Genomic DNA, 24,638 nt, shown 5'->3' on the forward strand with positions numbered 1-24,638 from the left:
CAGCCACGCTTCTTTGAGATGAAAACCTCATGCCTGGGGTTTTCTATTCAAAAATCATCCCACCCACATTTTCTGGGTACTTTGGTGGAGTTGGGCACGTGTTTGCCACTCACATCAGGGCAGAGCTGGGGCTGTGGTGGGATTTGCAGAGGCTGTTGTGTGTTAGCACAACACAGTCTAAGTGTCACAGAGATATTTTATGAAAAATCCTTTTGCTAGGATCTTTCCTCCTGAGAAGCTGAGAAGCCTCAGAAACGAAATGTAAACAATAAAAAATGGGTATTTTATGATTGGCTTTTCGCAAACATTCAAATGAATATTGTATGTGTTGTGTTAGAAAGTGATGCTGTATTAATTCTCTTAAGTAGTGTGTTAAATATAGTTTTAGGTTATAACAAAATGCTAAAATAGAAATGATGCTAGGTAAGGTACCTTTTTTATGGAAGGACTTGCTGTGAGATAGCAGCCACAGGATACCTAAATCTTTCAGAGAAAAAGGGAATTTATTTATTTATTTATTTATTTATTTATTTATTTATTTATTATTAACTTATTCTGACAAGGGAGCAAATTTATTGCTCCCTTATCAGGAGAAACGAACTTGTTCCTGCCTCGCTCAGGCTTAGCGACGCCGTCAGGATTCAGAGGAAGAAGCTGACACTGCCCAGCCAGAATCCTGTGTTTGAATGGAATTTATACATCATGGATGAGCTGTATGAATATGCAACAGGCTGTTGCTTTGAAGGGTTAATCCTCTGTTAATGTGGGTCCTTTTTCGGGCTTATTTTGCCCAGAAAAGGTACCTGGACTGTCCATAACCCTTTGTTTTTATTGTCTCATATTGTCCTAATCCAAATTGTCCAAATTTTTATTACTCTAATTATATTATCATTTTTATAGCTATTTTGTTAGTATTAAAGTTTTTAAATTTTAAAAACAAGCGATTGACGTTTCCACGTTGCCATTACCCACGGCCCTAAACAGCTTAGGAACCTTTGTGCCGCAGCGCTGCTTCCCGGCGGGACCTCTCAGCCGCCGGGCACAGTCAGCGTGTTCCTGCGCGCTGATTGGCGGGCGGGCGCGCGCGGTGCATCGCGTTGCAGGGCCCCCCGCGGGGCCGAGGCGGGCCGGGCTGGCGGCGCCGCTCTCCCCGCAGCCCGCGGCTCCCGCCGGGCTCGCTACCGGTTCCGGGCGGGGTCGGCAGCCCCGGGCGGCCCCGCAGCAGCCCGGCCATGGCGCCCGGCCGTGCGGGCGGTAAGGCGGCCGTGGTGCTGCAGTGCGAGTGGCAGCAGTGCTCCTTCGTGGCCTCGGGCATGGAGGAGTTCTGCGCGCATGTGGCGCAGCACCTGCAGCAGCACCTGCCCGGCTCCGGCGGGCCCAGCGCCGACATGGACCCGCTGGGTGAGGCCCTGGGGAAAGGGAGCTCAGGGGGGCCCTGTGGCTCTGCACGAGCCCCTGACAGGAGCGGGGGTCGGGCTGTGCTCGCAGGGAACAGGACAGGAACTGCGAGAGGAAAGGGACTTGAGGAGCAGATTTGCTTAGAGAGACCTTCGGGCTGTGCTTGTGTGGGGCAGAGGAGCGGTCTGGGTTCCAGAGCAGCTGTCTGTCTGTCTGTCTGTCTGTGTTCCAGAGGAGCTGTCTGTGTTCCAGAGCAGCTGTCTGTCTGTCTGTCTGTCTGTGTTCCAGAGGAGCTGTCTGTGTTCCAGAGCAGCTGTCTGTCTGTCTGTCTGTCTGTGTTCCAGAGGAGCTGTCTGTGTTCCAGAGCAGCTGTCTGTCTGTCTGTCTGTGTTCCAGAGGAGCTGTCTGTGTTCCAGAGCAGCTGTCTGTCTGTCTGTCTGTGTTCCAGAGGAGCTGTCTGTGTTCCAGAGCAGCTGTCTGTCTGTCTGTCTGTCTGTGTTCCAGAGGAGCTGTCTGTGTTCCAGAGCAGCTGTCTGTCTGTCTGTCTGTCTGTGTTCCAGAGGAGCTGTCTGTGTTCCAGAGCAGCTGTCTGTCTGTGTTCCAGAGGAGCTGTCTGTCTGTTCTAGAGCAGTTGTCTGTCTGTCTGTCTGTGTTCCAGAGCAGCTGTCTGTCTGTCTGTCTGTGTTCCAGAGGAGCTGTCTGTGTTCCAGAGGAGCTGTCTGTCTGTGTTCCAGAGCAGCTGTCTGTTCCAGAGCAGCTGTCTGTCTGTTCCAGAGGAATTGTGTATGTCCCAGAGCAGCAGTCTGTCTGTCTATCTGTCTGTTCCAGAGCAGCTGTCTGTCTGTTGCAGCAGTCTGTCTGTCCATTGCAGAGGAGTACACGTGCCTGTGGCAGCACTGTGGTTGCTGCTCCCTGGAGCTGTCTGTCTGTCTGTCTGTCCATCTGTTGCAGAGGAGTACACGTGCCTGTGGCAGCACTGTGCTTTCTGCTCCCTGGAGCTGTCTGTCTGTCTGTCTGTCTGTCTGTCCATCCGTTGCAGAGGAGTACACGTGCCTGTGGCAGCACTGTGCTTTCTGCTCCCTGGAGCTGTCTGTCTGTCTGTCTGTCCATCCGTTGCAGAGGAGTACACGTGCCTGTGGCAGCACTGTGCTTTCTGCTCCCTGGAGCTGTCTGTCTGTCTGTCTGTCCATCCGTTGCAGAGGAGTACACGTGCCTGTGGCAGCACTGTGCTTTCTGCTCCCTGGAGCTGTCTGTCTGTCTGTCTGTCCATCCGTTGCAGAGGAGTACACGTGCCTGTGGCAGCACTGTGCTTTCTGCTCCCTGGAGCTGTCTGTCTGTCTGTCTGTCCATCCGTTGCAGAGGAGTACACGTGCCTGTGGCAGCACTGTGCTTTCTGCTCCCTGGAGCTGTCTGTCTGTCTGTCTGTCCATCCGTTGCAGAGGAGTACACGTGCCTGTGGCAGCACTGTGGTTTCTGCTCCCCGGCGAGCTCGGCCGAGCTGGTGCGCCACGTTTACTTCCACTGCTACCACACCAAGCTGAAGCAGTGGGGGCTGCGGGCCCTGCAGGGCCAGGCCGAGCTCAGCCGCTGCCAGCTGGACTTCCAGAGCCACAACATCATCCCCGAGATCCAGGAGGGCTTCCTGTGCCTCTGGGAGTACTGCGAGGTGAGGGCCGGGAACGGGGGCGGCTGTGGGGGGGCCCAGGAGGGGCTGGGACAGGAGTGAGTCTCACTGCATGTGCTCAGGGGCTGATTTGTTGTTATATTATATTAATGATATTATCTTATATTGATTATATTATATTATATTATATTATATTACATTACATTACATTACATTACATTGCATTCTATTACATTGCATTATATTACATTACATTATATTATATTATGTTATATTATATTATGTTATATTATATTAATTATACTACATTGCATTATACTATATTATACATTATTATATATTATATATACTAATCTATACTAATCTATAATTAATATATAATAAATATTAATTATATTGATTGTAGTTAATATATTTATATGTTATACTATACATTAATATTATATATAATATGTTTTATACATTTATATATGCATTAATATATATTAATGTGTAAATAATAATATAATATAATATAATATAATATAATATAATATAATACATTATATTATATTATAATATGTTACATCATATTACATTATATCGCATCATATTACATTATATAACATAATATTACATTATATCACATACATTATATATTACATTGCATTACATTACATTATATTACATTATGTTACATTATATTACATTACATTATATTATATTATACTATACTAAAACTACACTAAAGAAAGAGAAAGGATACAGACAAAAGGCTTAACAAGAATGAATAATAAAAATTCATGACTGACTCCATGTTCTCAGAAGACTGATATATTATTTTATATTAATTTTATTATATTATATTGTATTACATTGTATTATGTTACATTATATATGACATTATATTATATTACATTGTATTACATTATATTACATTATATATTATGTTATGTTATGCTACATTATGTTACATTATATTACATTACATTATATTATATTATACTATACTAAAACTATACTAAAGAAAGGTAAAGGATACAGACAGAAGCCTTAATAAGAATGAATAATAAAAATTCATGACTGACTCCATGTTCTCAGAAGGCTGATATTTTATATTATATTAATTTTATTATATTATATTATATTACATTGTATTACATTGTATTACATTATATTACCTTATATTACATTATATATTATGTTACATTATGTTACATTATATTACATTACGTTATATTATGCTATACTAAAATGATACTAAAGAAAGAGAAAGGGTACAGACAGAAGGCTTAACAAGAATGAATAATAAAAATTCATGACTGACTCCATGTTCTCAGAAGGCTGATATATTTTATTATATTATATTACATTACATTACATTACATTGTATTACATTACATTGTATATTACATGGTATTATATTACATTATATATATTATATATATATTATATATATTATATATATGCTATACTAAAACTATACTAAAGAAAGAGAAAGGATACAGACAGAAGGCTTAGCAAGAATGAATAATAAAAATTCATTACTGACTCCTCAGAGTCCGACACAGCAGGCCGTGATTGGTTTCACGTGAATTGTTTTTACTTAATGGCCAATCAAACAATGACCAGTTGGATAAAAAGTCTCCAGACCACATTCCAAAGCTGCCAAACACAGCAGAAGCAATCAGATAGTTATTGTTTTCATTTTTCTCTGACGCTTCTCAACTTCCCAGGAGAAGAAATCCTGGCAAAGGGATTTTTCAGAAAATGTGACAGTGCCATGTTACCACATTTCTCTTCACAGAGAAAAGCGAGGCACAGTTCTTCCCGAGAATATTCCTGGGTTTCACATTCTCTGAACCTCAGAGAAAGGAAACACAGTTCTTGTCTCGTTTGCTGTGCCTGTGTATGTGCCAAAGCAGAATGCAATGTGGAGATTGTTTACCCACAGTGATGGGGTTTTGTTTCCTTGCCCTGTCAGGGTGTGTGTGTGTTGGGACTGTGGGCTGGCACTCACGAGATTCAGTGCAGTTGAGTGCTTGGCAGATTCAGTGTAGCTGTAATGTAACATAGTGCAATATAATATAGAATAATACAGTATAATAAAGTAATTAATTAGCCTTCTGATAAGGTGGAGTCAGAGGCATCATTCTCTCCCCTTGTCACGGCAAAAATATCATCTCTGCTGCTGTGCTGCACAACAACATGCTCTGTCTGGAGCCATGTGGGAGCATCTGGGCTGGTTCTGGTCTCTCACCCTGCCCTGTGTGTCCTTGTCCCCTCAGAGGTCGTTTGACAACCCCGAGTGGTTCTACCGGCACGTGGAGGATCACAGCTTCTGCTCCGAGTACAAGGCAGCTGGGAAGGAGAACCACGTGCTGCTCTGTGGCTGGAAAGGTTTGTGGGAGCCCCCAGGGCCTCTCCTCAGAGCTTTGGGCTGGGTGGCAAACATGGGAACAGGTTTCAGAGAGCTCCTTGGCCTTCAAAAATAGGTTTTGAAATGCCATGAAATATTCCTGCAGAAATATTTCCCTCAGTTGAGTGTTCAGTACAGAACTTCCTATTCATGTGTAGTCACTACCTTGGAGAAGAGGCTTCAGCTGATTTATTTTGATTTTGATTTTTTTTCCTTAATTTCTCCCATGTTTGAGCAATTGCTTTAACTGCTTGGGTGGGCCACACGGGTTGTACTGTGGTAGAACCAGTACCACCACACTGGTGAGAGAGCTTTGGGCTGGGTGGCAAACAGGGTTTCAAAAAGCCCCTTGGCCTTCAAAAATAGGTTTTTTATTTCCATGGTTTTGATCATGAAATATTCCTTCAGAAGTTCCCTCAGGGAATCCAGTTGAGTGCTCAGAACTCCCTATTTATGTGTAATCAGTACCTTGGAGAAAAGGCTACAGCTGATTTCTTTTACTTTGACTTTTTTCATTAATTTCTTCTATTTGCAATTGCTTTAACTGCTTGAGGGGCCACACTGGTTGTACTGTGCTAGAACCACTTGTGATCTCCCTGTGCTGATCTCACCCTGCTCTGTGGGGACTTCGGAGCCTTGCTGGCCCAAACAGGATGAGGAATCTGCTGTTGAGTGAGGCTGTGTCCCTTGGGAGGGCTCTCAGCTGTGCTGTCCCTCCCCAGACTGCAACTGCAGCTTCAAGGGCCGCTGCAAGCTGCGGGAGCACCTGCGCAGCCACACGCAGGAGAAGGTGGTGGCCTGTCCCACCTGCGGGGGGATGTTTGCCAACAACACCAAGTTCTTCGACCACATCCGCCGCCAGACCGCCCTGGAGCGTAAGCCCTGGGGCAGGGAGGGGCTGGGGAGGGCTGCCCTGGGCTCTTGGGGTTGCTGGAGGTGCCTAAACCCAGTGAGCCGAGGGCAGGGTGTGCTTGGCTGCTGAGTGTTGGCAGCCCCAGAATCACTGAGATGGGAAAAGACCTCTGGGGTTGATCCTCACCGTGTGAGCCAGCCATGAGGGGAGGGACTCTCCCACCCCTCTGGGCAGCGGCAGCGAGTGGGCAGGGCCTCAAAGGGGAGGGGCGGGGCCTGGTACTCCCTTCCAGCATCTGACCATCCTTTTCCTGAAGAAATTCCTCCTGAAATCCCACCTGAACCTCCCCTGGCCCACCTTTAGTCTGTGTTCCCTGGGAAGTGTCTCCTGGCAGAGGCAGGATGGAGGCTGTTCCTCCTGTGGGGACCCAGGGCTGCCCACCAGGGATTGCAGCCCCCTGGAACCCCTCTCCTCACTGCTCCCTGTGCTGTTCTCCCTGCCCTGATGTCCCCTGTGCCCCTGGTGCAGAGCAGAGGTTTCAGTGCTCCCACTGCTCCAAGAGGTTCGCCACCGAGAGGCTGCTCCGCGACCACATGAGGAACCACGGTGAGTGAGTGAGAGTGAGAGACTGAGGGCCCCTGCTCCCAGCTCAGCCCCTGGGCTGTGTGCTCTGCCCTGCCCTGCTCTGGGCTGACATTTCTCCCCGTTTTTGGCCCAGTGAACCACTACAAGTGCCCCCTGTGTGACATGACCTGCCCGCTGCCCTCCTCGCTGCGCAACCACATCCGCTTCCGCCACAGCGAGGAGCGCCCCTTCAAGTGTGACTACTGTGACTACAGGTGAGGGCCAGGGCCGGCCCCCTCCCCAGACCCCCCAGAGGCCTCTGTGTGTGTGTGTGTGTGTGTGTGTGTGTGTGTGTGTGTGTGCTGCAGCTCTGTTCCCTCGCCTTGTGCTTCCAGCTGCAAGAACCTCATTGACCTGCGGAAGCACCTGGACACGCACAGCAAGGAGCCGGCGTATCGCTGCGAGTTCGAGGCCTGCAGCTTCTCTGCTCGCTCCCTCTGCTCCATCAAACTGCACTACAGGAAGGTCCACGAGGTGGGAAGGCAGCAGAGTTTGCATTGCTCGTGGTGCCCCTTGTCAGTCTTCTCAGAGGGCTTTCTGTCTCCTTCCCTGCACCTGCGGGTGCTGACATCGCTCTGTGTCCCTCAGGGTGACTCCGAGCCCAGGTACAAGTGCCACGTGTGTGACAAGTGCTTCACACGGGGGAACAACCTCACTGTGCACCTCAGGAAGAAGCACCAGTTCAAATGGCCCTCAGGACATCCTCGCTTCAGGTACTGCTCACTCAGCTCCTCAGTGCATCCTGCGTGGTGCTGGCAGTGCCTGGGCTCTGTAAATTGTTCAGGACCCTTTCCCAGTGGCTGGGAGGGCAGTAAACGTTCAGTGGGCTCTGAGCAGTGCTGGCTGGCAGCTCCAGGGCAGTGCTGCCATCACTGCTCCCTCTGCTGGGACATTTCTGAGCTTGGCAGGGTGTCCCCCTCTAGAGAGATCAGTCTTGGGACAGAAACCTCTGCTGCACCCCCTGTAGGAAACTCCAGAGGGTTTCCAGAGCCTGAAAGCTGGGAGGGGAAGAGGATGGATGTGAAATGGTCCCAGTGAAGCAGAGTGGTGGAAGGAGGTGGGGTGGGGAGGGCATTGAGCCTGGCCCAGAGCTCAGAAGCTGCCACATGGGTGTGCCTTTGGGACTAGAGGCTGAAACACCATCTGTGCAGCACGGGGATTGAACCTTGGCTGTTGTGCCCTGCCCCTGGCTGCTGCCCATCTCCTGGGAAGGGGCTGTGCCAGGCTGACCCCTCCTGTCTGTGCCCAGGTACAGGGAGCACGAGGACGGCTACATGAGGCTGCAGCTGGTGCGCTACGAGAGCGTGGAGCTCACAGAGCAGCTGCTCAAGGACAGGGAGAAGCGTGGGGAGGCCTTGGATGGCTCCAGCGAGTGCCTCGTGCTGCCTGAGGGCGAGGGCAGCCTGCAGGGCATCCTTCTGGAGCCTCCAGCAAACCCTGCCCCGGCAGAGAACACATCAGAGCTGCCTGTGCCCCCAGCCCTGTGCTCCGCTCCCAGCCCTGAGCCAGCACGGCCCAGCCCCTTCCCAGGAGCTGCCTCCTCATCCTCCTCCTCCTCAGAGCAAGGAGCCAGCAGCAGCAGCAGCCCCATCATCCGTGTGGTGAGCAGGACCAACGAGCAGGGCCAGAGTGAGACTGTGTATTACGTGCTGGCCAGCACAGCCTCGGAGCAGCAGGGCACAGCAGCCCTGGAGCTGGAGGAGAACGTCATGGACAGGCTGCAGAAAACAGCTGAGGAGCTGGGCATCCACATCCTGTGAGGGGCTGCAGGGCACCCAGATCCTGTGAGGGGCTGCTGGGCATCATCCAGATCCTGTGAGGGGCTGCAGGGTGTCATCCACATCCTGTGAGGGGCTGCTGGGCATGTGAGGGGCTGCAGGGCATCATCCAGATCCTGTGAGGGGCTTCAGGGTATCCAGATCCTGTGAGGGGCTGCCCCTCTGCAGCAGGAGAGCTTCAGCCTCCTGGGATGTGCTGCTGGTTCTGGTCAGCATGGGGAGAGGGGAGGGACACATCCCCCACATGTGAACCAAGTGATCTGAGCTGGAAGGAGCTGTCTGCCTCCTCCTTTTGGGGATTGCAGCCTGTCAGGGTTCTCCCCTCCTTGTGGGAGGATTGGCAGGGTGGAGTGCTCACCAGCTGTGCCCTTCTGAGCCTGGTCCCCGGGCAGGATGGTGTGTGGAGCACACTCTGGTGCTGAAGCCTCTTCCCTGGGAACGTGTGGCCCTTGGCAGGCCTGTCCTGCCCATCCATGCCTTCTGCAGGGGTTTCAAGCCTTCATCAGCACTGCCTGCACACATTTCCTGTCTCACCTGCTGCTGCTGGTAGTGTTTGCTCCCCTGATCCCAGAACCAGCACTTGGCTCTGGGAGGAGGCCAGGGCAGCACTGGGACATTGGGAGCTTCTTGCTGCTTTTGGCATCCCCTGGGTGTCCTCCCCACATTGGGGTTTGGGCTCCTGCTTGGGCAGGGCGTGCTTTGGCAAGACAAATAAACATCAGGCTGCCAGGCCCAGCAGTGTCTGGTGTTTCTGTGCTCAGCCCCAGCCCTGCCAGCCGTGCTGTGGGGTGGTGCAGGGTGCGAGGTGGGCACCGAGGAGCTGCCAGGCTCTCCTGGCACTGTGCAGCTGGCACTGCAGTGTGCTGCTCCCCAGAGGTGGCACTGCAGGGCCGGGTTTAGCTCTGTTCCTGCTGTGGGGCTGAGTTTTGGTGCCTCCCCAGGCTTCGTTTGAATACAGGGGGTATCCTGGGCCTGGGAGCAGAGCCAGCTCGTCCTTTGTTGAGTGGCTGGAGCAGGACAGTGTGAATTTGGGGTCCCTGGAGTGCCCTCCCTGCCCTGTGTGTGGAGGTGATGTGCCCAGGGGACACAGCGCTGCTCTTGGCTGGGCACCGATTTCCCCCATTGCTCCCTCTCAAGCAGCTCAGCAAAAGCTGCTGGAATTCCGGGGTGTTGGGGGAAACCCCTGGATCCCAGCACCTCTGGGGAGAGGCAGGAGCTGTCCCTGGGAGCACACACTGCTGGGGGCACAGCATCCCTGCCCTGGGCACTTGCCTTGCCCGGCCTGGCCCCTGCCTTGGGCTCAGCTGCCCTCGAGGGAAGGACAGAAGGGCCCCGTGCCAGGTTTGCACTCGCAGCACTCCAGCCTGGCCCTGTTTGCAGCTCCCAGGCAGGGCTGTGCTGCTGCTGCTGCTGCTGCCTTGGGGCTGCTGCTGGAGTGTCCCTTTAAACACCGCCTCGGGCAGGCTCAGCTGCCAGGGATTATCTGCTGGGGAGAGGATTGGCATTAAAGGCAATGTCTCCTCCCTCCCCCCGTCCTGCAGCATCCCGGGCCTGGGGCGTGTGTGCAAACCAAGTTCACTTTCTCCTGGGCGAGCACAGAGGGCTCTGGGCTTGGAGGGGCGAGGGGAGGAGGCAGATGATGGCACTGGGCCTCCTCTTCCTCGCCGTGCTGGCCACGCTCACCTCCTGCCAGGAGCCAGAAGGTAACGGGGGGCTTGGGGCATGAGGGAAAGGTTTATGGGGTGCCAGTAAGGAGCAAGAGCAAGGCTTGGCACAGGGACGTGGGAGCTGAGTGGCTGCACTCACAGCAGGGCTGGGGAGGGCTGGGGTGGCTTTGGTGGGCTCCAGCACCTCCCTGTGGGGCTCTGAGGCCTGGGCAGGGCTGGCAGTGCTGTCCTTGCCCCGGTGGCCCCAGGAGGGCTGGGCAGGGCTGGCAGTGGTGTCCTTGCCCCGGTGGCCCCAGGAGGGTTGGGCAGGGCTGGCAGTGCTGTCCTTGCCCCAATGGCCCCAGGAGGGCTGGGCAGGGCTGGCAGTGGTGTCCTTGCCCCGGTGGCCCCAGGAGGGCTGGGCAGGGCTGGCAGTGGTGTCCTTGCCCCAATGGCCCCAGGAGGGCTGGGCAGGGCTGGCAGTGGTGTCCTTGCCCCGGTGGCCCCAGGAGGGCTGGGCAGGGCTGGCAGTGGTGTCCTTGCCCCAATGGCCCCAGGAGACCTGGACACGTACTGGTCTGGCACGGCCCCCATCTGCCTGGGGGGCTGCAAGGGGCGGCACAAGGAGCTGAAGAGGAGCCAGTGTGGGAACGGCAGCTGCTGCTGGCTGGGCTACAAATCCTTCTGCAGAGGTAAAGCCGGGGGATCCCTGGGGTTCTGCAGGGCTTTGTGCCACGCTTACACAAAGTGTGAGCGCCTCCAGCAGCCTGGGCCAGGCGGGGACACAGCCTGGGGCACGCTCAGCCCTGCCTGGTGACCCCTGCGGCTGTCCCGCGGCCAGCAGGGCACAGCCCCTGTCCCCTGGGGACCCCTGGGCCCCTGCCCAGGCTGCCACCCCGGCTCCATCCCTGTCCTCAGTGAACTGCGGGCGGCCCGAGGCGGATTTTAACTCGGTGGTTCACGGCAATGATTGGTGGGTGGGCTCCGTGGTGCGCTACAGCTGCCGGCCCGGCTTCGTGCTGCTGGGGGACCCCGCCAGCGCCTGCCAGTCCGACGGGCGATGGAGCCCCAAGCCCTCCTGCCTCCGTGAGTAACCCGGGGGTACCGGGGCTGCAGGCCCGGCCCCGAACCCTCCCAAGCCCGGGGGTACCGGGGCTGCAGGCACGGCCCCGAACCCTCCCAAGCCCGGGGGTACCGGGGCTGCAGGCACGGCCCCGAACCCTCCCAAGCCCGGGGGTACCGGGGCTGCAGGCCCGGCCCCGAACCCTCCCCGCCCCAGGTGAGCCCCCCGTGATGGGCTCTGCCCCCCAGGGATCTGCCTGCGGGGCCGCATCCAGCTCAGCGAGCGGGACCTCACGGGCCGGTGCTCCTCGTCGTGCGGCAGCCAGGAGCACCTGGGAGCCTCCCCCAGCCGCGGCTGCATCAAAATCTCGGGCTGTGTCACCAAGCTGTCGGGCTGGCCCCGCTGGTTCCAGCGCTGCGACATCTGCGAGTGCGACTGCCACGTGCCCTGCGGTGAGCCCTGGGTGGCACTGCCCGGTGCGAGGGGAAGGCTGGCACTGGGAGATCGGAGCTGCCAACAGCTCAAAATCCTGTCTTTGCTCTCCTCAGGTTCTTCCAGGTAGAGCTGGGCCAGCCGGGGCTGTGGCCACTGTGCTGAGGGAGGCTTCAAGCCTGGGTTCTCCTTCCCTTCACCAGTGTCTCCATTGTGCTCCTTCCACAAGCTCTGTCTGCCCGAGGATGTCATCTGAGATGTTCTGGACTCATTCTTGCAGGGGGGATCACCCCAGACTCTCCAGGGCCAGGGGATGCTCTGGGAGCAGCAGGTGCTGGGATCTGGGGGTGCCATCACCCATTTCCCTGGCTGCTTCCCAGAGGGGGCTCAGAGCCCCTCTTGGAGGGGAGGCAGCGCCTGTGGCTGTGCCTGGTGCAAAATACCTGTCCTCCAGTGCCGCAGGTTGGGATTTCTCCGTGTCAGGGGATTCCAGGCCCTGAGCTGGGAGCTGGAGCTGCCCCCTGAGCTTGCTGGGGCCAGCAGGAGTGTGACATCTGCCTCCTGTCCCCACGGCAGGGACAGGGCAGCCTGGCCAGTGTGGCATCTGCCTCCTGTCCCCATGGCAGGGACAGAGCAGCCTGGCCAGTGTGGCATCTGCCTCCTGTCCCCATGGCAGGGACAGAGCAGCCTGGCCAGTGTGGCATCTGCCTCCTGTCCCCATGGCAGGGACAGGGCAGCCTGGCCAGTGTGGCATCTGCCTCCTGTCCCCATGGCAGGGACAGAGCAGCCTGGCCAGTGTGGCATCTGCCTCCTGTCCCCATGGCAGGGACAGGGCAGCCTGGCCAGTGTGGCATCTCCTCCTGTCCCGATGGCAGGGACAGAGCAGCCTGGCCAGTGTGGCATCTGCCTCCTGTCCCCATGGCAGGGACAGAGCAGCCTGGCCAGTGTGGCATCTCCTCCTGTCCCGATGGCAGGGACAGGGCAGCCTGGCCAGTGTGGCATCTGCCTCCTGTCCCGATGGCAGGGACAGGGCAGCCTGGCCAGTGTGGCATCTCCTCCTGTCCCCATGGCAGGGACAGGGCAGCCTGGCCAGGGCTGCAGCACCCACTGCTGAGGAACCAAGCTGCCCTGCAGCCTCCCTGGGAGTGCAGAGGGCACAAAGGTCTCATCTCCCAGGTGGGAAATCTCCCCTACAGGCTGCTGCATGGCTGCTGGTGCTGCTCCTGCCAGGGGCTCTGTGGTCCTGCCCTGAGAGCCCCTTCCTGCAGGGGCTTCTCCTCCCAGCAGCTTGGGGCCACAAAGGGGAGATGTGGCTGCAGCCAGGAGCAGCTCTGTGCCCCTTGGGGACACCTCTGGCTCCTTGATGGAAGCAGTTTTATTCCCCAGGGAAGGAGAGGGTGGTCTGGAGCACAAGAGATGGCACTGCTGAGGGTGCTGGAGGACCAGCCACGGGTCATTAAAAATATATTTGCAGGGAATCCCACAGGTTCTCCTGTCATGCCAAGAGGTTCTGCTGCCTGCTCTGTCCCCGCAGCCCTGAACACAGATGACAGAACCAGGACAGGCTCCCCCTGCCACTGTCCTGGGTGGGGACACAGCTATGGACAAGGCCACTTTAGGAAGGTCCCAGCTGGGGATTAGAGGGATGTGAAGGCCCCCATGGCACTGGGCTCCATCCCTGCCTCCTCCCACCTTGAAATGACTCTCCACAGCTGCTGGGTGCTTCATGGCCACCAGCCTGGGCCCAGCTGAGCAGAAAGGGGTTTAGGGGCTAGGGATTTAGGGATTTCGTTGCCAGGCCATTCCCCGCAGGGAGGAAAGGCTGTGGCACTGCCCAGGGCAGGGCTGGGCTGGCACCTGCACACAGGGAGGGCCCCAGGGCTGGGAGGCAGCCGGGTACAGAGAGAACCGGGTGAGCCCCACCTGGTGCCTTTTGCTCCAGAACAAGATGACTTAAGGGCCCCCATGAGGAGCTTGGCTCCATGGGTTGCTCCCTGTGCCCTCCCCAGTCTCTGCCTGGATCCCGCCCTGAGCTCTGTCCCAGCCCTAAGCTGGCAGGGGGTGGGGGAAGCTCTCCTTGGCTCAACAGATGGTTTTTTAATTAATACTCTTGCTGGTGCCACTCATTTCCATATGTCTCTGGTGTTTAAGTGCTGTGGTGGGTGCGAGGTGTGAGTAACAGCGAGGAGGGAGCCAGGCGTGGTGCTGGGGAGGTGCAGGGGGATCCTGCAGGACGAGCTGCACCAGGGAGGGTGTGCTGGGGGTAAAACCCCGGAGGGACACCCCCTGCCACCCCCTTTGTGACCAATTGTCACCCCCTGGCTGTCCCAAGCCGTGGCAGCCCTGACTGCCCACTGTGCCCGTGCTGGGGGGTCTGCACAGGGGTCTGGGGGGCAGGAGCAGCTTTGGGGTGTGTGGGGCTCCCTCAGGGGGGTTTGGGCTGCGGGGGCAGTGCCCCGATGCGGGCTCTGTGGTGCTGGGGGGTGCAGAGGCAGCGCTGCCAAACCCGCCCGTGTGCTCAGGGATGCTCAGGGCCTGCTGGCAGGCGGCGAGAGGAAATAGGGCCGGTCCCTTTAAGAGGATTTTTTCGCTGCCTGGCAGCGCTGCCCGCCCGGGCAGAGCCCATCCATCCATCCATCCATCCATCCATCCTGCTCCCCGCCCGGCAGAACCGGCCACGGGGCTGGGAGAGAGGGGAGCCCCGAGCAGCCGGGCCCGGGGGCCGCTGGACACTGCGGGGATAGCGCTGGACACTGCGGGGCCGGAGCGCCCCCCGCCCGCCCTGCCCACCCAGCCCCGCGGAGGGATGGGGAGGAGACCCGGGCCGGGCACCCGCGGGGGCAGCGCCCAGCCCGGCTCCCGCCGCTGAGCACCGCAAGCGAACCGAACCGGGCGGAACCGAACCGAGCCGAGCCCGGCCGGGCCCCCCGGGCAGCGCCCCTTTGTCTGCGGAGGAGGCGAGGCGGGGGCGCTGCGGGAGCGGAGCCGCCGCCCCGCACCCTGCCAGGTGAGCCTGCGGGAGAGCCGGCAGCGGAGCCGGGCCCGGGGGGCTGGGGATGGGGATGGCAGGGGCCGGCGGGGAGCGCGGATGAAGGAACAGCATCCTCGGGCAAAGCCTTCCCGTCCCCACCCCGCGCCTCGGGGCTGGGCTAAGCCGCCGAGAGCCGCTTGCGGGATTTAGCGCTCCGCGAACGCCCAGCCGGAGGAGTCAAGGTGAGCCCGAGGGCGCTCCGAGCCCGCTGCCCCCCAGCAGCACCCCCGAACCCCCCGTTCCTGCACCCCGGGAGGGGACCCTCGGGATGGGAACCCCCACCCCTCCTTCCCCGGGGCTGGGCTGGCTCCATTGCAGCCCTGAGCGGGGTCTGCCTGCAGCAGGGCTGGGCTGGGCTGGGCTGGGCTGGGCTGGGGGATCTCCCGCAGCTGCCGGCGCCCCTCGCAGGGGCCGCTGAGAGCGCTGCAGCCGCAGCGAGCGCTGCCCGCATCCCGCAGCCTAATGTAGGTTAGCGAGGCGGCGGTGGGACCCCGGGCTGGGAGGCGAGCTGGGTGCAGGGCGCGGCCCCTCCGGCACAGCCCGAGCTCCTTTTGCTGCTCCTGGGGGGATCCCCGAGCCCCCGGAGAGCCGCGCTCCCCGCTCAGCATCCCCGGCACCGCAGAGCCCCGAGCCCAGCGGGCCCGGCCGTGCTGCAGCCGGTGTGGAGCACTGCGGGCACGGCAGCGCTGGGGCAGCTGGATCAGCGTCACGGCCCCGGCTCGGTGCTGGCCTGGCCGCGGAGGCTGTGCTGAACGAGCCCGGAAGGTGAAATGATGAGCCGAGGAAGGCAGAGAAGGAATGGCACCAGCAGGGCCCCCTCCCTGTTGTGTTCAGGCTCTCCCAGCAAGCCCAGGGGGACCCCAGGCACTGTCTGAGGGTCTGATGCACCCAGGACAGCTCTGCCCCAGGAGCACGGCGTGCTTTGTCCAGGAAACCAGCTGGAATCATCTGCTTGTTTAGGGTTTCATAGCTGTGTTCCCCAAGGCCAGGGCAGGGCTGGTTCCCGGTGTGTCCTTGGGGACCCCAGGCCCAGGGCAGGACATCAGCTCTCCCCCCTCCCATCCTGCACCCACCGGACAAACGGCACCGGGGCAGGGCCCCCGGGGCTGGGGGAGCTGAGCAGCCCCGGCAGCAGAGCCGGACCGAGCTGCAGGAGGTGCATCAATTATTGACTGTGGAGCTGAACCAAACCCCGCTGCTCCGAGCCCTGGGCGCAGGCTCGGCCGCTCCATCCTCGCAGGCAGATGTGGGTGCCGGCCCCAGCTGGGCGGAGGGCACGGCGGAGGCAGCAGGAGCAGCGGGGACGGGACTCGCTGTGGGCCGGTCCCTGCAGTGCCTGGCAGAGCAGCCGAGCCCCGTGCGCTCCCCACAGAGCGGCAGGATGGCCGAGAAGGGCATGGACCCCGCCTGCGTCTCCATCGCCCTGGAGGACACGGTGTGCCACGCCGGCCCTCCCGACGCGCCGCTGCTCACCACGCACCTGAAGAAGGTGGAGAACCACATCACGGAGGCGCAGAGGTTCTCCCACCTCCCCAAGCGCTCGGCCGTCAACATCGAGTTCATCGACCTGTCCTACTCCGTGCGGGAGGGGCCCTGGTGGAGGAAGAGAGGTAGGAGCTGGCGGGTGGGGAAGGGCAGGGAGGGGAGGGGACCCGCGGGGCTCTCCCAGCCCGGTCTTGTTCTGCACGCCATGACCTCACCCTGCTCCCAGTGCCAGGGCTCTCTGTGCCCGGCTGTTTGTTCTGGGTGCTTTGGGAGGGGGGGAAAACCTGTGCTGGGCAATGCCAGGGGAAGGCAGAAAGAGTTCCAGGGAAACATCTGGCCTGGGCAGACACCCTGGGATGGGATGGGGTGGGATGGGTTTCCCCAGCACTGCTGTTTGGGGTATGATGGATAGGATGGGGTTCCCCAGCACTGCTGTTTGGGGTATGATGGATAGGATGGGGTTCCCCAGCACGGCTGTTTGGGGTATGATGGGGTTCCCCAGCACGGCTGTTTGGGGTATGGTGTCTGTGTGGGATGCAGCAGGACACCCCAGCTCCCAGCCTGGCCAGGAGAAGGTGTGGGCTGTGTTTTGTGGGGGATTTCCTCTCCCTGTGAGCAGGGGCCCCCTTCCCTGTGTGTGACTCTGGCCGGGAGCTCAGGGAGGGGAGAGGGGAGGCAGATGGCGGCTGGTGGGTGGCAGTCTGCTTTAATTAGCGCTTTCAGTTAATGGGATGCCAATCAGGCAGGCCGATAAGATGGAGGGTGAGCTGATCTGCAGAAGCTGAAGGCAGGAGGGGACGAGCAGGGAGGTCACAGGGCTCGGTGAGGGTGTCTGCCAGCCAGGAGTGCCCGGTGGGCTCTGCCCCATCCCCAGGCTGCGCAAAGCTCGGGAAACCGAGGCGCTGAAACACCCTGGGATCATCCCTGACATCTGCCGGGATGGTGCCTCCCTGTTTGCCCGGGATGCTGAGGAAGCGCCCCAGAAGGATCCATGGCACAGCCAGGGCGGGTTGTGCTCTAGCACCCAGGAGGAACCGGCTCCTTGCCAGCGGGCCAGGGCCGGGAGGGAGGGAGGGAGGGGGGAAGGCTCGGGCAGCTGGGCCAGGTGGGAGCAAACCCGGGGGTCCGGGGGTCCCTGGGATGGCGGTGGCTGGGGAGCTTTTCTCCCCCCGTTCCCCCCGTTCAGACAGGGCTGGCGGGGCTCTCGGGGGGTCTCGGTGGTTTTGCCCACATCCCCCAGCCCCGCCGGCCCGCTGTGCCGAGCAGGAGGTTACTGGCAGTCAATGAACGTGAGTAACCGCTGCGCAAGCTGCAGTGGCGCCGACGTGAGCGGCATGCGCGGTGCGGAGCCGTGCGCGCTGCCGGGGGGCTGCTGGCCCTGCTCGCCCCTGCCCACCCTGCGCAGCCCCCCTGACCGCCCCCTGCCCGCGGGACCCCTCCTGATACGGGGGTCCTGACCCCGAGGGGCTCAAAGGAGGAACGGGGTGGATGCGCTTCCCTGGGGATGGAGAAGCCTCAGGACTCCCCAGAGAGGTGGGGCTGTCACTGCTGTGTCCCTGGGCTTATCCCAGCTTGGCTTTGCTGCCCTCGCCCCACAGCGCTGTCCCCGTGGGGCACAGAGGGGACGCAGTTCCGCTGGAGGGATGCTCAGGCTCGGTGCATGGGGTTATCACCCCCCAAAACCGATTCCTGTCCAGCCAGGGCTCCATTTCAGGGGCGGCTCCTGAGAGCCCGAGGCTGTGCTTGTTCCTTGCTCCCGACACATCGTGTTCCCTCTGCCAGAAAATGCTAATCAGCCGCGTTTAAAGCAGAGATAATTCCAGGTCTGATTAGCAGCGGCTGCTGCCGGGTGCCACAGCGTGAATGCCAATGAAGGCAGCAGCCGGATCGGGAATTCTGCCTGCCCCCCGCTGCCCCGCTCCGGCTGGCCCTGCCCCTGGCCTTGGGGATCAGCGTCTGAAGACAAACCCAGGAGCAGCCTGGTAATCTCCCTCAGCGGCTCAGTGCCCTGACCCTGGGATTTCCCTGCTCTTTGCTGTGATCCAGGTCAGGAGCTTCTTCAGCGCCGGGAATCAGCGGGATCAGCCAAGGACCAGGGGCAGGGATCGTGCTGGAGGTGGCAGCTGCAGTGGCCAAAGCCCTGGGGGTGCTGATGGGGCACACAAAGCTCCTCCACGGCACACGGGGGTCCTGAGGTGCCCCAGGAGCTGGGGTGGCAATGCCAAACCCCTGCTGCTCTCCCCCTGCAGGGTACAAGACTCTCCTCAAATGCCTGTCGGGGAAATTCTGCCAGCGGGAGCTCATTGGGATCATGGGCCCCTCGGGAGCTGGGAAATCCACACTCATGAACATCCTGGCTGGCTACAGGTGGGTCTGGGGGGTCCCAGAGGGGCTGGGGGTACAGGGCTGTGCTGCATCCCCCTGCCCTCCCTCCTGCAGGGAGACTGGCATGAAGGGGCAGATCCTGGTGAACGGGCGGCCGCGGGACCTGCGCACCTTCCGCAAGATGTCCTGCTACATCATGCAGGATGACATGCTGCTGCCACACCTCACCGTGCTCGAGGCCATGATGGTGAGCTCTGGGGACATCCTGAGGTGAGGGACATCCTCTGGGGACATGCTGTGGGCTGGCTCCTTGTGGGCACTGACCCCACACGATCACTGGGCATTTCCAAGGGCTCTGGGATGCAGGAACAAAATCCTGCTCCCTCCATGCTGAGCAGTCAGGGGTGGAACCACGCTCTGTTCCCTACTTCTGACAGTCCTGTCTCCATGGCCATCCTCTCCCTGCAGGTCTCTGCCAACCTGAAGCTGAGTGAGAAGCAGGAGGTGAAGAAGGAGCTGGTAAGGGCTGGGGAGGGTGGGCCCAGACCCCCTCAGCTCTCCCCACGATGGGGATGAGGGGAGCAGGGGATGGCAGGGGTGAAGGGAGGGGGATGAAAGCCTGTCCAAACCCTTGGCTGTGTGACAGGTGAACGAGATCCTGACGGCCCTGGGGCTGCTGGAGTGCTCCTACACCCGCACCAGCTCCCTGTCGGGGGGGCAGCGCAAGCGCCTGGCCATCGCCCTGGAGCTGGTCAACAACCCGCCCGTCATGTTCTTCGATGAGCCCACCAGGTGAGCCCACAGGGGCTCCCAGCCCTGCCTGCCCAGCTGGGCTGCCCCTGCTGGCCTGGCCAGTGCCCTCTGGTGCCCATCTGAGCACGGCATGGGACTGTGCCCCTGGTGCTGGTGCTGCTCTGCGTGGATCTGAGGGGAGGGTGTCCACAAGTGAGGGCATCTTCAGGATGTTCTTGTCCCTCTCTCAACTCTCCCCTTCTCTCTCTGCTGTCTCTCTCTCCTCTCCACCCCTCCTGCGTGGCCACAGCGGGCTGGACAGCGCCTCCTGCTTCCAGGTGGTGTCCCTGATGCGCTCCCTGGCTCAGGGCGGGCGCACCATCATCTGCACCATCCACCAGCCCAGCGCCAAGCTCTTCGAGATGTTCGACAAGGTCTGGCCTGGCACAGGCTCCCTGTGGCCCCAAGGAGAGAGGCCATGGGAGGGGTGGGCTGCAACTATTTGGCCTGGGTTTTTGTGGCTGGGGTCTGGCAGGGGTGGCCTGTGCCAGGAGGGGGTGGCAGTGCCCTGGCTGCCCATCTCCTGCCACATCCTGGCTTTCTCTTGCAGCTCTACATCCTGAGCCAGGGCCAGTGCATCTTCAAGGGCGTCGTGACCAACCTCATCCCCTACCTGAAGGGCCTCGGCCTCCACTGCCCCACGTACCACAACCCCGCTGACTTCAGTGAGTGCCCCCACCCCAGCAGAGGGTGGAAGCTCAAAACCCCGTGCCCAAACCTCCCAGGATGCCCAAGGGAGCTGCCCGTGCCCTTCCTGCTCGGTGCTGGGGGCTCAGCACCTCTCAGGGGTCCTGTGTCCTGTGCCCTCCACAGTCATCGAGGTGGCCTCAGGGGAGTACGGGGACCTCAACCCCGTCCTGTTCCGCGCTGTCCAGAACGGGATGTGCACCATGGCCGAGAAGAAGAGCAGCCCTGACAAGGCAGATTCGTGCCCCACGTGTGGGACGGTGAGTGGGGCTCAGAGGAGCCTCCTGTGCCAGCAGTGGTGAGAAGCTGACCCACGTCCCTGTGCTCCTGCAGGATGTGGATCACATCGAGAGCCACACATTCGCCACCAGCGCCACAACTCAGTTCTGCATCCTCTTCAAGAGAACCTTCATCTGCATCCTGCGGGACACGGTAAGGGCTCAGGGCTGGGCTCTTTGGGGCTGGCAGCACCTAGGAACTCCATGGGCTGTCCTCTGCTCCCTTGGGGTGTTTTTGGGGTGCTGAGCCCCCCTGTGCCCGCAGGTGCTGACCCATCTGCGGTTCATGTCCCACATCTGCATCGGGGTGCTCATCGGGCTGCTCTACCTGCACATCGGCAACGACGCGGGCAAGGTCTTCAACAACACCGGCTTCCTCTTCTTCTCCATGCTCTTCCTCATGTTCGCTGCCCTCATGCCCACCATCCTTACCTGTAAGGAGCTCCCTGCCCCCAAATCTCCTCGCTGCTCCCAGGGGTGCTCCAGCTGTGTGGCACTGTGGGTGTGCTGGGCAGGGCGTGGGGAGCCAGAGGGATTGGCCAAATTCCAAAGGGACTGAAAAGTAAGAGAGGAGAGAAAAAATTAAACAGGGAAAAGTCTTCTGTTTGCCTGTATTGCAGTTTTGCCCTTTATTTAGCTATAATCTGGTTATTTCACCCCTGTTGGCTCAAAGCATAATGCTGGAATTTTAATATTTTAATATTTTATTATTTTGATCTGTGAAAATGTAAATATGTAAAAAGCCCCACCCAAGCTGACTTTTCCACGTGGAAGTTCCCCGTATCAGCCACTGATTTATTTTTCCCCCCAAGGAAGGTTTGGGCACCCTCTCATGATGCAGGTGGGGGTTACCTGGTGCACCCCACCTGCAGGGCGGGTGTGAGAGGGGCTGGAGCCCCCCAGGGCAGGGAATTTCTTGGTGCTCACCCTCTGTGTCCCTGCAGTCCCCCAGGAGATGACCGTGTTCCTGAGGGAGCACCTCAACTACTGGTACAGCCTCAAGGCCTATTACCTGGCAAAGACCATGGCAGACGTGCCCTTCCAGGTGAGCTTTGGTGCCTTTGGTACCACCCTGGTGCTGCTGTGCCACCCTTGGCACGGCCAGGCCCTGCCCAGTGCCCCAGGCGGTGTCTGTGGGGTCGGTGGGGTGGGGATGGCTGTGAGTGGTGTCTGAGGGGTCAGTGGTGTGGGGATGGCCGTGGGGCCCAGCAGGGTGGTGTCTGTGGGGTGGGGATGGCCGTGGGTGGTGTCAGTGGGGTCAGTGGGGTGGGCATGGCCATGGGGCCCAGCAGGGGCACAGGGGAGGGGCTGTATCTGTGGGATCTGTGGGGTGGTGATGGCTGTGGGTGATGTCTCTGGGATCAGTGGGGTGGAGATGGCCATGGGGCCCAGCAGGGTGATGTCTGTGGGGTCATTGGGGTGGAGACGGCCATGGGTGGTGTCTGTGGGGTCAATGGGGTGGGCATGGCCATGGGGCCCAGTAGGGCTGTGTGTCTGTGGGGTCAGTGGTGTGGGGATGGCCGTGGGGCCCAGCAGGGTGATGTCTCTGGGGTGGGGGTGGCCACGGATGGTGTCTGTGGTGTCTCTTGTGGGGGGATGGCCATAGGGCCCAGCAGGGTGGTGTCTGTGGGGTGGGGGTGGCCATAGGGCCCAGCAGGGTGGTGTCTGTGGGGTGGGGGTGGCCATGGGGCCCAGCAGGGTGGTGTCTGTGGGGTCAGTGGGGTGGAGATGGCCGTGGGGCCCAGCAGGGCTGTGTCTCTTGTGTGGTTATGGCCGTGGGGCCCAGCAGGGTGATGTCTCAGGGGTGGGGGTGGCCATGGATGGTGTCTCTGGGATCTGTGGGGTGGGCATGGCCGTGGGGCCCAGCAGGGCTGTGTCTGTGGTGTCTGTGGGGTGGGGATGGCCCTGGGTCCCAGCAGGGCCGTCTGTCTGTCCCCTGCAGGTGATCTGCCCCATCGCCTACTGCAGCATCGTGTACTGGATGACGGGCCAGCCCCCCGAGGCCACGCGCTTCCTGCTCTTCTCCGCCCTGGCCACCGCCACCGCCCTGGTGGCCCAGTCCCTGGGGCTGCTCATCGGAGCTGCTTCCACTTCCCTGCAGGTCTGGCAGGCTTTGCCTCTTCCGTGGAGAGTTGCAAGGGTCCCTGTGGTGGTTTGGGGTGAAGTTTTGCCCGTGGGTGGGCAGGGATGTGACCCCCAGTGGCCTGTGTTCCCCAGGTGGCCACCTTTGTGGGACCTGTCACCGCCATCCCCGTGCTGCTCTTCTCGGGCTTCTTCGTCAGCTTCAAGACCATCCCCACCTACCTGCAGTGGAGCTCCTACGTCTCCTACGTCAGGTGGGCCCCAGCTCTGGCCAGAGCTCCCTGTCCTGGGCTCCCCTGTGCCCCTGGTGACCCTCAGGTGTGCTCTGCCCCAGGTATGGCTTCGAGGGGGTCATCCTCACCATCTACGCCATGGAGCGCGAGGACCTGGAGTGCCTCGAGGACTTCTGCCCTTTCCAAAAGCCCATCAAGATCCTGCAGGAGCTGGACGTGGAGGAGGCCAAGCTCTACCTGGACTTCCTCATCCTGGGCATCTTCTTCGTCATCCTGCGGCTCCTGGCTTACCTGGTGCTCAGGTACAAGGTCAAATCTGAGAGATAAGGGGGCCGTGGGGCCCCGGTGCCGTCCCCGGGCCTGGCCTGCTGTGAGAGATGTTCTGCAGATGGACACGGTGCTCCTGCAGGTCCCAGACCGTGGTGGAGGCACTGGGAGGTGCCAGCCAGGCCTGGCTCAGTCGAGAAGGGTTTTGAGACATCTCGGAACTGTTTTAACCTTTCCACACACACTCTCTTCATTGCAAAACGTTTTGTACAGCCCTGGCATGTGCCACTGTCCTCCCCCAGGACTGACAGAGCTCAGCTCCCGTCTTGGTGTCCCTGGGGACAGCAGGGACAGCCCAGCCCAGGTGTTTGTGCCCAGCACGGCTGGGAGGAGCCTGCCCTGAGCAGCTGGGGCTGGGCTGGGCTGGGCTGGGCTGGCAGGAGGGAGCTGCAGAGCTGGAGGTGCAGCTCATGGTCCCGTTCCTCGTCCTGGCCAGCAGCGTGGGAGACAGCGCTGAGAGGAGCCCAAAGATGCCACGGTGGAGTTGCACAAGGCTTTAGAGTTTCCTGCCGCTGTAGCCACAGAGATTGCTGCATCCCCTTTTTTTTCTGTGCAAACCCTCCTTCTTTTTGTTCCTTTTTTCTTTATTTTTTTTTTCCCCTCAATCCCCACTGCATCTTCAGCAAAGGGAGCAAACAGGCAGAGAAGGACTTGGGGCTCTGTCTCAGACTCCTGCTGGGACATCATGCTCAGAGATGGGATCTCCAAAGCAGGGTCTGTGGCAGCAGGACAGTGTTCTCAGACCTTAGGGGGTCTCACATTCAGTCCCTGTTGCCCCTGGGGTCTGAGACAGGAGGATCTGAACTAATTTAACCAACGCGGAAGAAATTATTGGTCCCTTGCACGGAGCAAGGAGGATTTTGGTTCCCACACCCTGCCCGTGCCAGGAGGATGGAAAACAGGGCTGGGCTCAGCTGTGTCATCACTGGAGGCTGTGCTGCAGGAGCTGAACAGGCCCTGAGCCCTTCCCTGCAGCCTCTGTGCCTCAGCTCCCCGGGGCTGCCTCAGCACACGAGCCTCGCTCAGCACCGACTGCAGGGAGGGGACACCAAGGACACCCAGCCTGGCACAGTGCCAGCCCCCAGGGCGACACTGGGCACAGGGGCTCCCTCTGCAGAGCAGTGCCTGCACTGGAAACCAGGGGAGATCCCAGGCTGGTTTGTTTGCAGCAGGTGACACGGACTCTGGGAAGGCCTTTGCACTTAGTGATGGCACCAGAAGGGACCTTTGGTGGCTCTGGTGGCTGCTCCAAACTCGCACACCTTGCAGAGAGAGGGAAGGCAATTCAGCACCGTGCTGGCTCTGCAGAGGAACTGAGCTGAGCCCAGAGCTGCTGAACCAGGGCCATCTGCAGGTGCTGCTGTGCTGGGAACAGAGCACCCTGCTCTCCTGCCCAGCTCAGCTCTGTGTGCTGGCACTGATGGGAACACAGCACCCTGCTGCCCTGCCCAGCTCAGCTCTGTGTGCTGGCACTGCTGGGAACACAGCACCCTGCTGCCCTGCCCAGCTCAGCTCTGTGTGCTGGCACTGCTGGGAACACAGCACCCTGCTGCCCTGCCCAGCTCAGCTCTGTGTGCTGGCA

General features: G+C 59.3%; 2 protein-coding genes across 3 annotated transcripts; both read left to right on the top strand.

Annotated features, from left to right (window-relative positions):
- The first annotated feature begins 1,211 nt into the window (after positions 1-1,211).
- HINFP (histone H4 transcription factor) lies at positions 1,212-8,756 on the top strand. Its single transcript, XM_054291384.1, has 9 exons — positions 1,212-1,401; positions 2,838-3,064; positions 5,290-5,401; positions 6,143-6,295; positions 6,802-6,879; positions 6,992-7,112; positions 7,233-7,371; positions 7,486-7,610; positions 8,147-8,756. The coding sequence occupies exons 1-9, from the start codon at positions 1,233-1,235 to the stop codon at positions 8,655-8,657; spliced, it is 1,635 nt and encodes a 544-aa protein (XP_054147359.1). The 5' UTR covers positions 1,212-1,232; the 3' UTR covers positions 8,658-8,756.
- Positions 8,757-14,598: 5,842 nt separating this feature from the next.
- Positions 14,599-23,328, top strand: ABCG4 (ATP binding cassette subfamily G member 4). Of its 2 annotated transcripts, none has more exons than XM_054291376.1 (15): positions 14,599-14,823; positions 16,220-16,457; positions 18,582-18,699; positions 18,772-18,904; positions 19,126-19,176; positions 19,304-19,449; positions 19,700-19,823; positions 20,000-20,114; positions 20,263-20,396; positions 20,470-20,568; positions 20,680-20,848; positions 21,359-21,459; positions 22,357-22,515; positions 22,632-22,750; positions 22,831-23,328. In XM_054291376.1, the coding sequence occupies exons 2-15, from the start codon at positions 16,229-16,231 to the stop codon at positions 23,054-23,056; spliced, it is 1,923 nt and encodes a 640-aa protein (XP_054147351.1). In that variant the 5' UTR covers positions 14,599-14,823; positions 16,220-16,228; the 3' UTR covers positions 23,057-23,328. The 2 variants fall into 2 exon arrangements, with proteins under 2 accessions (XP_054147351.1, XP_054147352.1); XM_054291377.1 differs by lacking the exon at positions 14,599-14,823 and adding an exon at positions 14,906-15,029.
- Positions 23,329-24,638: the final 1,310 nt, after the last annotated feature.

This window comes from Melozone crissalis, unplaced genomic scaffold, assembly GCF_028551555.1.
Source record: "Melozone crissalis strain CALT ecotype California unplaced genomic scaffold, PUWL_Pcris_2 ptg000092l_1, whole genome shotgun sequence".
In the NCBI taxonomy this organism is placed as follows: Eukaryota; Metazoa; Chordata; class Aves; order Passeriformes; family Passerellidae; genus Melozone; species Melozone crissalis.

Bases quoted from the DNA above. Each gene is read 5' to 3' on its own strand.
- HINFP (XM_054291384.1), top strand. From the start codon at position 1,233: ATGGCGCCCGGCCGTGCGGGCGGTAAGGCGGCCGTGGTGCTGCAGTGC. The intron at 1,402-2,837 runs GTGAGGCCCTGG...CATCCGTTGCAG, and splicing joins CGCCGACATGGACCCGCTGG to AGGAGTACACGTGCCTGTGG. The intron at 7,611-8,146 runs GTACTGCTCACT...GTCTGTGCCCAG, and splicing joins TCAGGACATCCTCGCTTCAG to GTACAGGGAGCACGAGGACG.
- ABCG4 (XM_054291376.1), top strand. From the start codon at position 16,229: ATGGCCGAGAAGGGCATGGACCCCGCCTGCGTCTCCATCGCCCTGGAG. The intron at 18,700-18,771 runs GTGGGTCTGGGG...TCCCTCCTGCAG, and splicing joins AACATCCTGGCTGGCTACAG to GGAGACTGGCATGAAGGGGC. The intron at 18,905-19,125 runs GTGAGCTCTGGG...CTCTCCCTGCAG, and splicing joins CCGTGCTCGAGGCCATGATG to GTCTCTGCCAACCTGAAGCT.